The sequence below is a fragment of the Taudactylus pleione genome, unplaced genomic scaffold, assembly GCF_031769625.1.
Source record: "Taudactylus pleione unplaced genomic scaffold, aTauple2 ptg000930l, whole genome shotgun sequence".
In the NCBI taxonomy this organism is placed as follows: Eukaryota; Metazoa; Chordata; class Amphibia; order Anura; family Myobatrachidae; genus Taudactylus; species Taudactylus pleione.
This window is the reverse complement of record NW_028285331.1, coordinates 36,856-48,877: the sequence shown is the minus strand read 5'-3', so window position 1 is coordinate 48,877 and position 12,022 is coordinate 36,856. Positions and strand designations below refer to the sequence as shown.

Sequence of the window (12,022 nt, the reverse complement as noted above, 5' to 3'; positions counted from 1 at the left end):
AGTGTCTGTGGTTTATATTCCTGGAGGTGGCTGCAGGTATAGAAATCTCTCTGGGCTTTTGTTTCAGCTCCACAGAAGTCGACGATATGATCCGGAAATCCACCAACTTACTGCTGACCCGGACCCTGAGCAGCTGTCTGCAGATGATCATCAAGAGGAAGAACGTGGGTCTGACCGAGGTACCCGGGGGAGGGGGGCACATTACCCTAGTCCTACACAATGTAATGTATAGTGTCATGTACGCAAGAGTGTCTTCACTGTTTTATTAATACATACAAATATTCCCTATACAATGTACGGGAGCGTATTGTCTCTTAACCGTAAAATACATAGAATGAAATACAAACACCCCCCACATCCGTCATTAACGCTTCATAAACCCAGAGGGAAACTGATTCCCTGCCCACTAATGGAAATGACCATGAAGAGTATCTGAATAGACGGACGCAACTTTATATGACGTGATGTATCGGTGCCCGCTTATAGACTTACCTGTAGCCCTTGTCTCATTAGGTCACATGTCCAGGGGGCGGGCTTTCTCTTTCTTTTACCCCGCTTCCGCTCGCCTAGTGTGACATATACATGCATACGCCCTGCGCAGATTCGTTTTCCTTACGCCATGAAGATAGATTTTCTTGTGAAGGATCCTAGAGTCTGTAAATGGTACATGAGCCGGGAAACTGTGATCAGCTTCATGCCTTACACCAGGGGTCTTCAACCTTGGCCCTCCAGCTGCTGTGGAACTACACATCCCAGCATGCGCTGCCATAGGTTTAGCATGCTGTTATATCAAAAAGGTGGCAGTGCATGCTGGGATGTGTAGTTCCACAGCAGCTGGAGGGCCAAGGTTGAAGACCCCTGCCTTACACCCATGATACTAGTAATAAAATAAACAGAAATCCGGATATAATAACCTTTACCTACTGAGGTCCTTGGGTCCTTTTTTTTTCTCCTGATTCAGACATGTACGATTTAGGAACAGCCGCTGCGTCTCTGCCGCAGGAGGCGTCTAGTGTTAAGACTCCTGCCGGCATCGCAGATCCGAGGGCTGCGTCTGGAGACTCTGCATCGCATCACTCTGCGTGACCATCGGTCGGATCAGTTTTCACGGCTGGGGTCAGTCAAGCTGCATCGACTCCCCCCGTTTTCGAAACTGCTATCTGTCGCCGCCCAGTGTCTGTCCCCAGACGGCTGCACCACGTCAGTCATGCTCTAGATTAGGGGACACTGCGAGCGATCCCGCAGAACGAGATCTGTGCATGTGCTGCATCCGCTAATGCAGAGATCTCACAGCTTCGGGAATTTACGTCAATTATCAGGTTGTGAGCATCTCTGCATGAGGCCCAATGTCCCCTGCACAGCTGGCACTGAGTTATTATGGTCAGTATTACGCTTTACCTATAACTGTTAGATCAGGTGTCTGAGGGACTGATTCAGGAAGCAACGCAGATGAGAATTCGCACGCAACCTGCCGATTGTTGCGTTATGCGTATGCATCACCATGCGAGAACCGGCCGCAGAGTCCTTGTATAGTGATTGACAGGAAGGTGGTGACGGAGGGTGGTCAGTGAAACGCAGCCATGACGTTTGAACGCCGTTACAGGAGTGTGCATAATTAAGCCCCTGCGACGGCATACACAGCCTGAGCTCTCATTGCGTGCAGGAAGTTTAGCCGTTTGTGAGTCAGGTCAACCATAACTGTGCGTATGGGTTCCGATGGTACCGATGTTTTCGCAGTCTTGCTGACTATTGCGAATGTGAGTAAAGGTAAGGGGTTGCTTTATGTAGTGCTGGGTGTCTGCTCCTTGTGCTGTGGCGTCAGTGTGATCGCATTCATTAGCATAATTTTCCCGCGGCCGGGTGCGTGCGTGGGCAGACTTGCGTTCCGTGCTGAATCAGGCCTGGAGGTCAGAGTTTTGGTCTTTGGTGATAGTTAGCAGTGCCAGGGGAACCAGATGTGTGTGGCACACAGCGATCACCTCCAGCTGATGCAGATGGACCAGTCAGGGGACGATCCACGCCACCAAACGGACCTCACACTGCGATTACACTGGTGATGTGAATGTTGGCGTGTGAGGCCCATATTCCTGGAAGCGTTGTGTGTGCTCTGCAGCCAGACGGCCACCGCAGAGATCTAGCTCAGGCGTTGGGAAAGGCGCGATGCATGAACGCTCGGGAGCTCGCCTGAAATCCGCTCTACAAGCTGGTAATGCTCCTCTTAGCATGAGGGAATGCAGGAACAATAGCTGTGTAATGACTCATGAAATGGTGGCTAAGGCGCCTCGGCTACGTTATATTCATGCTCATTGGCTATGTATAGCTCTATATATACTTTGTGTGTGTATGGGCTACAGTCTGTCTTATAGTGGTGGTAATTGTAGTTCTCTATCAGAGCGGTGCCTCCCTGCCTATTGTCTAGTGTGTACCATTAATAAATATATATATATATATATATATATATATACATATACACACACACACACACGCACACTCCAAGGTGCGGCACTCTCCATAATAAAAGTTTTTATTATGGAGAGTGCCGCACCTTGGATTGTGTATATTGTATTTTGTGAGGGCACCCCTGCAGCAGCTATAGGATGTTCTTTATGAGTGTCAGACTGTTTGACCGCTATATATATATATATATATATATATATATATATATATATATATATATATATATAATGTGTGTGTATATATGTACACCTCTATGCACACCCCAGGATAGGGGTTGTCAAATACCACCCCCCCTCCAGCTGTTGTAGAACTGCACATCCCAGCATGCCCTGCCACAGTTTTGCTATTTGCCCGTGCTAAAACTGTTGCAATGCATGCTGGGATAGTACAGCTGGAGCATCCACCCAAGTCATGAGACCACACACCCAAGAGTGGTAATCTAATCACCCGTCTACTCACCCCTGTAATCACCCGTCTACTCACATATCCTGTTCAGGTTATTTGAATAAATCATCATTGTACCAGTCATCTTTGGTGAGGATTGATGTATGTGCTGCTGTCAGTGAGGATGTGATGTGCTGCTGTCAGTGAGGCAGGGATGTGCTGCTGTCAGTGAGGATGTGATGTGCTGCTGTCAGTGAGGCAGGGATGTGCTGCTGTCAGTGAGGCAGGGATGTGCTACTGTCAGTGAGGCAGTGATGTGCTACTGTCAGTGAGGATGTGATGTGCTGCTGTCAGTGAGGCTAGTGATGTGCTGCTGTCAGTGAGGATGTGATGTGCTGCTGTCAGTGAGGCAGTGATGTGCTACTGTCAGTGAGGATGTGATGTGCTGCTGTCAGTGAGGCTAGTGATGTGCTGCTGTCAGTGAGGATGTGATGTGCTGCTGTCAGTGAGGCAGGGATGTGCTGCTGTCAGTGAGGCAGGGATGTGCTACTGTCAGTGAGGCAGTGATGTGCTACTGTCAGTGAGGCAGTGATGTGCTGCTGTCAGTGAGGCTAGTGATGTGCTGCTGTCAGTGAGGCAGTGATGTGCTGCTGTCGGTGAGGCAGGGATGTGCTGCTGTCAGTGAGGCAGGGATGTGCTGCTGTCAGTAAGGCAGGGATGTGCTGCTGTCAGTGAGGCAGGGATGTGCTGCTGTCAGTGAGGCAGGGATGTGCTGCTGTCAGTGAGGCAGGGATGTGCTGCTGTCAGTGAGGCAGGGATGTGCTTTTGTCAGTAAGGCAGGGATGTGCTGCTGTCAGTGAGGCAGGGATGTGCTGCTGTCAGTGAGGCAGGGATGTGCTGCTGTCAGTGAGGCAGGGATGTGCTGCTGTCAGTGAGGCAGGGAATGATACTGCTGTGGGTTTCTGATTAGGTTTCGGTCACAGTGGTAAGTAGACAGATCAGCCATAACATCACCTGCCCCATATTGTGTAGGCTCCGTTTGATGGACTCCGCAAGACCTCTGAAGGTGTCCTGTGGTATCTGACACCTAGACATTAGCAGCAGATCCTTTAAGGTCTGTAAGATGCAAGGTGGGGCCTCCATAACTTGGGGGTAAATTTACTAAAGGTCGATTTTAATCGATTTAACTATTGATCTAAATCGATCAACATTGATGTTGTGTTTCAGGGGCTAAATCACACATTTACTAACAGACCATTTTTTTATGTATCGATGCCAGATTTCCAAGCAGAACATTGCCCATAGCATCACACTACCTCCGCCGGTTGTATGGTTGGCCTCCGCCTTCTGTCCATAGTGCATCCTGGTGCCACCTCTTCCCCAGATAAACCACGCACATGCACCCGGCCGTCCACATGAATGCTAGGAACCAAGATTTCCCAGCAGAATATTCCCCAGAGCAGGGGTAGCCAACCCTGGTCCTCGAGAGCTACCAACAGTGCATGTTTTCCAGGTCTCCTCACAGAATCACAATTTAAATAATTGGCTCCACCTGTTGATCTTTTCACATGTGTTAGTGAGTATTGAATACACCTGTGCACCATCTAGGTGGCCTGGAAAACGTGACCTGTTGATGGCTCTTGAGAACCGAGGTTGGCTACCCCTGATCCAGAGCATCACCCTGCCTCTCCCAGTTGAATGGCTGTGCCACCGCCGGCTGCCTTCTGCCCATAGTGCATCCTGGTGCCACCTCTTCCCCAGATAAACGACGCACATGCACCCGGCCGTCCACATGATGTAAAGGAAAACGTGATTCATCAGACCAGGCCGCCTCCTACCATTGCTCCATGGTCTGACACTCACGTGCCCATTATAGTTTCTTTTGGCGGTGGACAGGGCTCAGCATGGACCCTTCTGACCACCAGTCTGCTATGCACTGTGTGTCCTGACACCTCTCTATCACCGCCAGCAATGTGTGCTACAGTAGCTCATCTGTGGGATAGGACCATGCGGGCTAGCCTGCATCACCCACGCACATCAATGAGCCCTGGGGCGCCCATGTCCCTGTCGCCGGTTCATCAGTTGTCCTTCTTGGACCACATTGAGTAGGTACTAACCACTGCATGCCGGGGACACCCCACAGGACCTGGCGTATTGGAGATGCTCTGACCCAGTCATCTAACCATCACAGAGTCACTCAGCCTTACATCACTCCTGCGGTTCCCAGACTCTCTCCTCCAAGACAACAGTCCAGGTTTTAAGGATAACCATGCTTGGGCACAGGTGACTTAATTTGAACCTCAAAAGAAGAGAAATGAATGGATTGGCACTGTGACAAGCAGCTGATTCAAAAGGAGTATGTCAGACTCCCAGCAAAGATATAATAATAGGAGAGGGGGTTGAACAGCGCTGATAGCAACGATGTTATTATTAAAATGGGTGTGATATACTGAATTATCACTGAAGACAATTAGTATGCTGAATATATATATAGACCATCAAAAGGTACCTGATACTAGTGAAAAGGTACTATTCGGCTCTCCTACTCAATGGTCTCATACAGCTTGCTTCACAATATAAAGGTATTTAATAATCAAAAAAAACATTTCATAACAATTGAGGAGTAATAGTATTGTGATTCTGAAATATTGATAAATTATCTCAGTCTATTTATAATCCATTGTCCATGAGAAGATATGAAAGTCATTAGAAATGGAGCTACTGTCGAAGTCGTGGGGGTTTTCCACAGCGAAACGCGTTTAGCAACCCTTGAATGGGCCTGTTGGATTGGAGACTTTACGGGAGGTTCCGGACCAGCATCTTTTATACCCTTTTCCAGCCACTGACATTGTCGTCCATCTGTTAAACAGGAGATAAAATGTGATATATGTGACACCTGTATATCTGTGTGCTCCTGAGTCTGTATATAGGAGACTGCGCTGAGTAATGTGATATGTGACACCTGTATATCTGTGTGCTCCTGAGTCTGTATATAGGAGACTGCGCTGAGTAATGTGATATGTGACACCTGTATATCTGTGTGCTCCTGAGTCTGTATATGGAGACTGTGCTGAGTAATGTGATATGTGACACCTGTATATCTGTGTGCTCCTGAGTCTGTATATAGGAGACTGTGCTGAGTAATGTGATATGTGACACCTGTATATCTGTGTGCTCCTGAGTCTGTATATAGGAGACTGCGCTGAGTAATGTGACACCTGTATATCTGTGTGCTCCTCAGTCTGTATATAGGAGACTGCGCTGAGTAATGTGATATGTGACACCTGTATATCTGTGTGCTCCTGAGTCTGTATATAGGAGACTGTGCTGAGTAATGTGATATGTGACACCTGTATATCTGTGTGCTCCTGAGTCTGTATATAGGAGACTGTGCTGAGTAATGTGACACCTGTATATCTGTGTGCTCCTCAGTCTGTATATAGGAGACTGCGCTGAGTAATGTGATATGTGACACCTGTATATCTGTGTGCTCCTGAGTCTGTATATAGGAGACTGCGCTGAGTAATGTCATATGTGACACCTGTATATCTGTGTGCTCCTGAGTCTGTATATAGGAGACTGCGCTGAGTAATGTGTTATGTGACACCTGTATATCTGTGTGCTCCTGAGTCTGTATATGGGAGACTGCGCTGAGTAATGTGATAGGTGACACCTGTATATCTGTGTGCTCCTGAGTCTGTATATGGAGACTGCGCTGAGTAATGTGATATGTGACACCTGTATATCTGTGTGCTCCTGAGTCTGTATATGGAGACTGTGCTGAGTAATGTGATATGTGACACCTGTATATCTGTGTGCTCCTGAGTCTGTATATAGGAGACTGCGCTGAGTAATGTGACACCTGTATATCTGTGTGCTCCTGAGTCTGTATATAGGAGACTGCGCTGAGTAATGTGATATGTGACACCTGTATATCTGTGTGCTCCTGAGTCTGTATATAGGAGACTGTGCTGAGTAATGTGATATGTGACACCTGTATATCTGTGTGCTCCTGAGTCTGTATATAGGAGACTGTGCTGAGTAATGTGACACCTGTATATCTGTGTGCTCCTCAGTCTGTATATAGGAGACTGCGCTGAGTAATGTGATATGTGACACCTGTATATCTGTGTGCTCCTGAGTCTGTATATAGGAGACTGCGCTGAGTAATGTCATATGTGACACCTGTATATCTGTGTGCTCCTGAGTCTGTATATAGGAGACTGCGCTGAGTAATGTGTTATGTGACACCTGTATATCTGTGTGCTCCTGAGTCTGTATATGGGAGACTGCGCTGAGTAATGTGATAGGTGACACCTGTATATCTGTGTGCTCCTGAGTCTGTATATGGAGACTGCGCTGAGTAATGTGATATGTGACACCTGTATATCTGTGTGCTCCTGAGTCTGTATATGGGAGACTGCGCTGAGTAATGTGATATGTGACACCTGTATATCTGTGTGCTCCTGAGTCTGTATATGGAGACTGCGCTGAGTAATGTGATAGGTGACACCTGTATATCTGTGTGCTCCTGAGTCTGTATATAGGAGACTGCGCTGAGTAATGTGTTATGTGACACCTGTATATCTGTGTGCTCCTGAGTCTGTATATGGAGACTGTGCTGAGTAATGTGATATGTGACACCTGTATATCTGTGTGCTCCTGAGCCTGTATATGGAGACTGCGCTGAGTAATGTGATAGGTGACACCTGTATATCTGTGTGCTCCTGAGTCTGTATATAGGAGACTGCGCTGAGTAATGTCATATGTGACACCTGTATATCTGTGTGCTCCTGAGTCTATATATAGGAGACTGCGCTGAGTAATGTCATATGTGACACCTGTATATCTGTGTGCTCCTGAGTCTGTATATGGGAGACTGCGCTGAGTAATGTGATATGTGACACCTGTATATCTGTGTGCTCCTGAGTCTGTATATAGGAGACTGCGCTGAGTAATGTGTTATGTGACACCTGTATATCTGTGTGCTCCTGAGTCTGTATATGGGAGACTGCGCTGAGTAATGTGATATGTGACACCTGTATATCTGTGTGCTCCTGAGTCTGTATATGGGAGACTGCGCTGAGTAATGTGATATGTGACACCTGTATATCTGTGTGCTCCTGAGTCTGTATATGGAGACTGCGCTGAGTAATGTGATAGGTGACACCTGTATATCTGTGTGCTCCTGAGTCTGTATATAGGAGACTGCGCTGAGTAATGTGTTATGTGACACCTGTATATCTGTGTGCTCCTGAGTCTGTATATGGAGACTGCGCTGAGTAATGTGATATGTGACACCTGTATATCTGTGTGCTCCTGAGTCTGTATATGGGAGACTGCGCTGAGTAATGTGATATGTGACACCTGTATATCTGTGTGCTCCTGAGTCTGTATATGGAGACTGCGCTGAGTAATGTGATAGGTGACACCTGTATATCTGTGTGCTCCTGAGTCTGTATATAGGAGACTGCGCTGAGTAATGTGATATGTGACACCTGTATATCTGTGTGCTCCTGAGTCTGTATATAGGAGACTGCGCAGAGTAATGTGATATGTGACACCTGTATATCTGTGTGCTCCTGAGTCTGTATATGGAGACTGCGCTGAGTAATGTGATATGTGACACCTGTATATCTGTGTGCTCCTGAGTCTGTATATAGGAGACTGCGCTGAGTAATGTGATATGTGACACCTGTATATCTGTGTGCTCCTGAGTCTGTATATAGGAGACTGCGCTGAGTAATGTGATATGTGACACCTGTATATCTGTGTGCTCCTGAGTCTGTATATAGGAGACTGCGCTGAGTAATGTGATATGTGACACCTGTATATCTGTGTGCTCCTGAGTCTGTATATAGGAGACTGCGCTGAGTAATGTGATATGTGACACCTGTATATCTGTGTGCACCTGAGTCTGTATATGGGAGACAGTGCTGAGTAATGTGATATGTGACACCTGTATATCTGTGTGCTCCTGAGTCTGTATATGGGAGACTGAGCTGAGTAATGTGATATGTGACACCTGTATATCTGTGTGCTCCTGAGTCTGTATATGGGAGACTATGCTGAGTAATGTGATATGTGACACCTGTATATCTGTGTGCTCCTGAGTCTGTATATGGGAGACTGCGCTGAGTAATGTGATATGACTCCTGTATAAGGACACCCCCGGATGGTAACAAGTACCAAGCTTCCGGTTCCCCACCACTGCACTAGGCTCCCAATGTTGTGAAACCTATCTATGTAGAAGTAGGAGGTGCACCTCTGTGCATAGAGTGAGACGTCTTTCTTTCTGCAGCTTGTCCAGATCATCATCAATACCAGCCACCTGGAGACCTCCTGCAAGTTCCTGGAAGAATTCATCACTAACATCACCAACGTGCTCCCCGACACAGTTCACACTTCAAAGTTGTACGGCCTGACCACATTCAAGGTGAGCCTCAGGTGCTAGTGCCCAACTGGGCCAGATCCTTCTGCAGATGTTTCGGAGAGGATTATGGGGTAACCAACCTTTCTGAGAGTCTTTATGAAACACCAAAAGAAAAATAACATTTCCAGAAAAGATTATATTAGAAGACTATACACTTGCAGCACCAGTCAGGTCATTTGGAAGGGACTTTATTAGTTGAGTCTGTAGGATCGAGTTGGAGTGTACTGGTTTTTTTATCCCCACTACTTCTAGGCAGCCGCCTGGTGATTGTGGTGCACCAGTGTTTTCCTAGAAGTGTTATATATATATATATATTACACAACGTAGGTCCTGAATAATGCAAGTCCATGCACGGCACTACTGGTGAAAAAGCTTTAATAAGTACTAATATGTACATCCATTAGTACATCCAATTCATTTACACAGCGTGGTAGCAACGTTTCTGGATCCCTCCGGACCCCGTTCTCAAGCTGCTGTGATCATGGCAATTATGTGGAAAATGACTGTAATTTTGCACATTATTGCCATGATCACAGCAGCTTGAGAACGGGGTCCGGCGAGATCCAGAAATGTTGCTACCACGCTGTGTAAATGAATTGGATCTACTAATGGATGAACATATTTGTACTTATTTTTGTAACCTGGTCCAAATTAAGCCCTACCCTGAAAATAAGATCTACCAAAATCCCATTTTGAGCTGGGAACGCTTCAGAGGCCAGCGTTCCCAGTCATGCAGTGCGCGGGTGATGTCATGACGTCACCCGCACGATGAGGATCCTGTGCGGCCGCGCCTGCTGGATCATGTTAGATCCAGTCAGCGTGCAAGTGAGAGGGGACATCCCGGACGGCGGCGAGTCAGGTAAGTACCGTACTGTACTGGTGGGTGGGGGATCAATTACAGGGGACTTGCACAGCAATAAGGGAGGCTGCATAAGGGACACTTCTACAGGGGGGGGCCTGCATAAGCGGCACTTCTGCAAGGGGGGGCCTGCATAAGGGGGGCACTCCTGTCAATGTTAATTAAAATAAGCTACCCCGAAAATAAGCCCTATGGTGTTTTTTTTAACAAAAAAAAAATAAGACAGTGTCTTAAATGGGGAAACACGGTATACACACATAATGAATGATGTGTGCTCGTCTCTTATACTGACCACACATGGGCTATTCCCGCGCCTCGGCCCAAGCACCAGATTCAAAGATCAGTCACACTGGCAATATGGCACTTGGGTAGCGCTACCAGTTAATGCAGGGCTCTATATTAGTATGATTAGCTGGATAACTGCAGAATCCGATCAACGGTGGATATCGGTAAGCCCATGGTGATTCACCAACGCCATCCTCTGACCTTGAGCTCCTTGTGTTAGTATAGGCATGCTAGGCCAGCATTGAGGGGACTTAGTTTAGCGTTTATCATGCCTCTGCCACCGACTCACCTGGTGTCTGTTTCTGCAGGATGCCCGACAGGCGGCAGAAGAGGAAATCTACACCAATCTTAACCAAAAAATTGACCAGTTCTTGCAGCTGGCTGACTACGACTGGGTGACATCGGAGTCCAGCGATTGTGCAAGCGACTACCTGCTGGACCTGGTGGCTTTCCTAAACAGCACGTTTGCCGTCTTCACCCACCTGCCGGTAAGTAACTCTATGTGTTGCCGGCCACTCACCTGATGATTTTGTTGGGCAGATTGGTTATTTAGGTCAGGTTGGCCCGGCATTGCCGTCTGCGTGCGACCAAAGCAAACCGTACTAAAACCCGTGTTTTGTCACATCCGGGGAAGCCAACGCTGCCCACAAAACCAGCTCCCGTGGTTCTGGCCTTTGTAGTACACAGCGGGTAAGTTCTAAAACCAGGGTATTTACTTCGCTTCTATTCTGTAACCCACATACTGTACTGTGAGAGTGATACCCGCATACTGTACTGTGAGAGTGATACCCGCATACTGTACTGTGAGAGTGATACCCGCATACTGTAGTGTGCGAGTGATACCAGGTGTATTGGCCCCTCGGACATGTCTGATGCTATAAATCACTGAGTCCTGCATTCTCACCATAGGCCTCAGCTGACACGCACTCCAGAATGCCGGTGAGTAGCGGGTGCTGCTTTGCACTGTGTACACTACCAGGCGGCCCGGGGGATGAGGTCTAGCCGCAGAACCCCTGCATGAGGAGCGCCACATAACAGAAACTTGTGTTGTGCATGGAGTTCCTGACTTGCTTAACCCTGAATAACCCAGTCCTGCTACTGGCGAGGTGAAACCTCAAAACGTTACCCTGTTTCAGCCATTTTGTGGGCAGGTCCAATGCTGTTGCCCGTCGTTAACTAATGACACAGTGATGACAGGCCTCGTTCTCAGTGAGATTGTGGTTTAGCCAGTAAGATGGCTGCCTGTACATCTGTAGAGTACCTTGTACCTCAGTGATGGCATTCATTTCTAGGTTATTGCAATTAAACCAACCCACGTAAAGGCCCCTTGCAGCGTCCATGAAACCAACGTTCCTTTAGTTATAGTAGAAGCTGCTGGTGCAGTGTATACTGACAGGCTGAGTAATCCAATATATCTGCCTTTCCGGTCGGTCACTCAACCAAGGATAGGGGAGCTCCGTTACTGCAGACCTCGCCGCGCTACAACATACCCCATCCACAGCCGCCTCAGTAATGCCTTTATGGCTGGGGGTGTCTGATACATTCATAACATATAGTCCTGAGCCTCTTGGTTACTTTCAGGATTCCTTTAGGCCCAGAAAATT

At 47.5% G+C, this 12,022-nt stretch overlaps 1 protein-coding gene across 1 annotated transcript in view; it reads left to right on the top strand.

The window, feature by feature from the left end:
- Nucleotides 1-11,420, top strand: part of EXOC6B (exocyst complex component 6B) — a 161,602-nt gene extending 150,182 nt beyond the window's left edge. Inside the window, exons 16-19 of the mRNA XM_088459743.1 lie at nucleotides 68-179; nucleotides 9,143-9,277; nucleotides 10,727-10,906; nucleotides 11,328-11,420. Coding sequence (XP_088315869.1) covers nucleotides 68-179; nucleotides 9,143-9,277; nucleotides 10,727-10,906; nucleotides 11,328-11,420 — 520 coding nt within the window. The remainder of the gene's footprint in view (nucleotides 1-67; nucleotides 180-9,142; nucleotides 9,278-10,726; nucleotides 10,907-11,327) is intronic.
- Nucleotides 11,421-12,022: the final 602 nt, after the last annotated feature.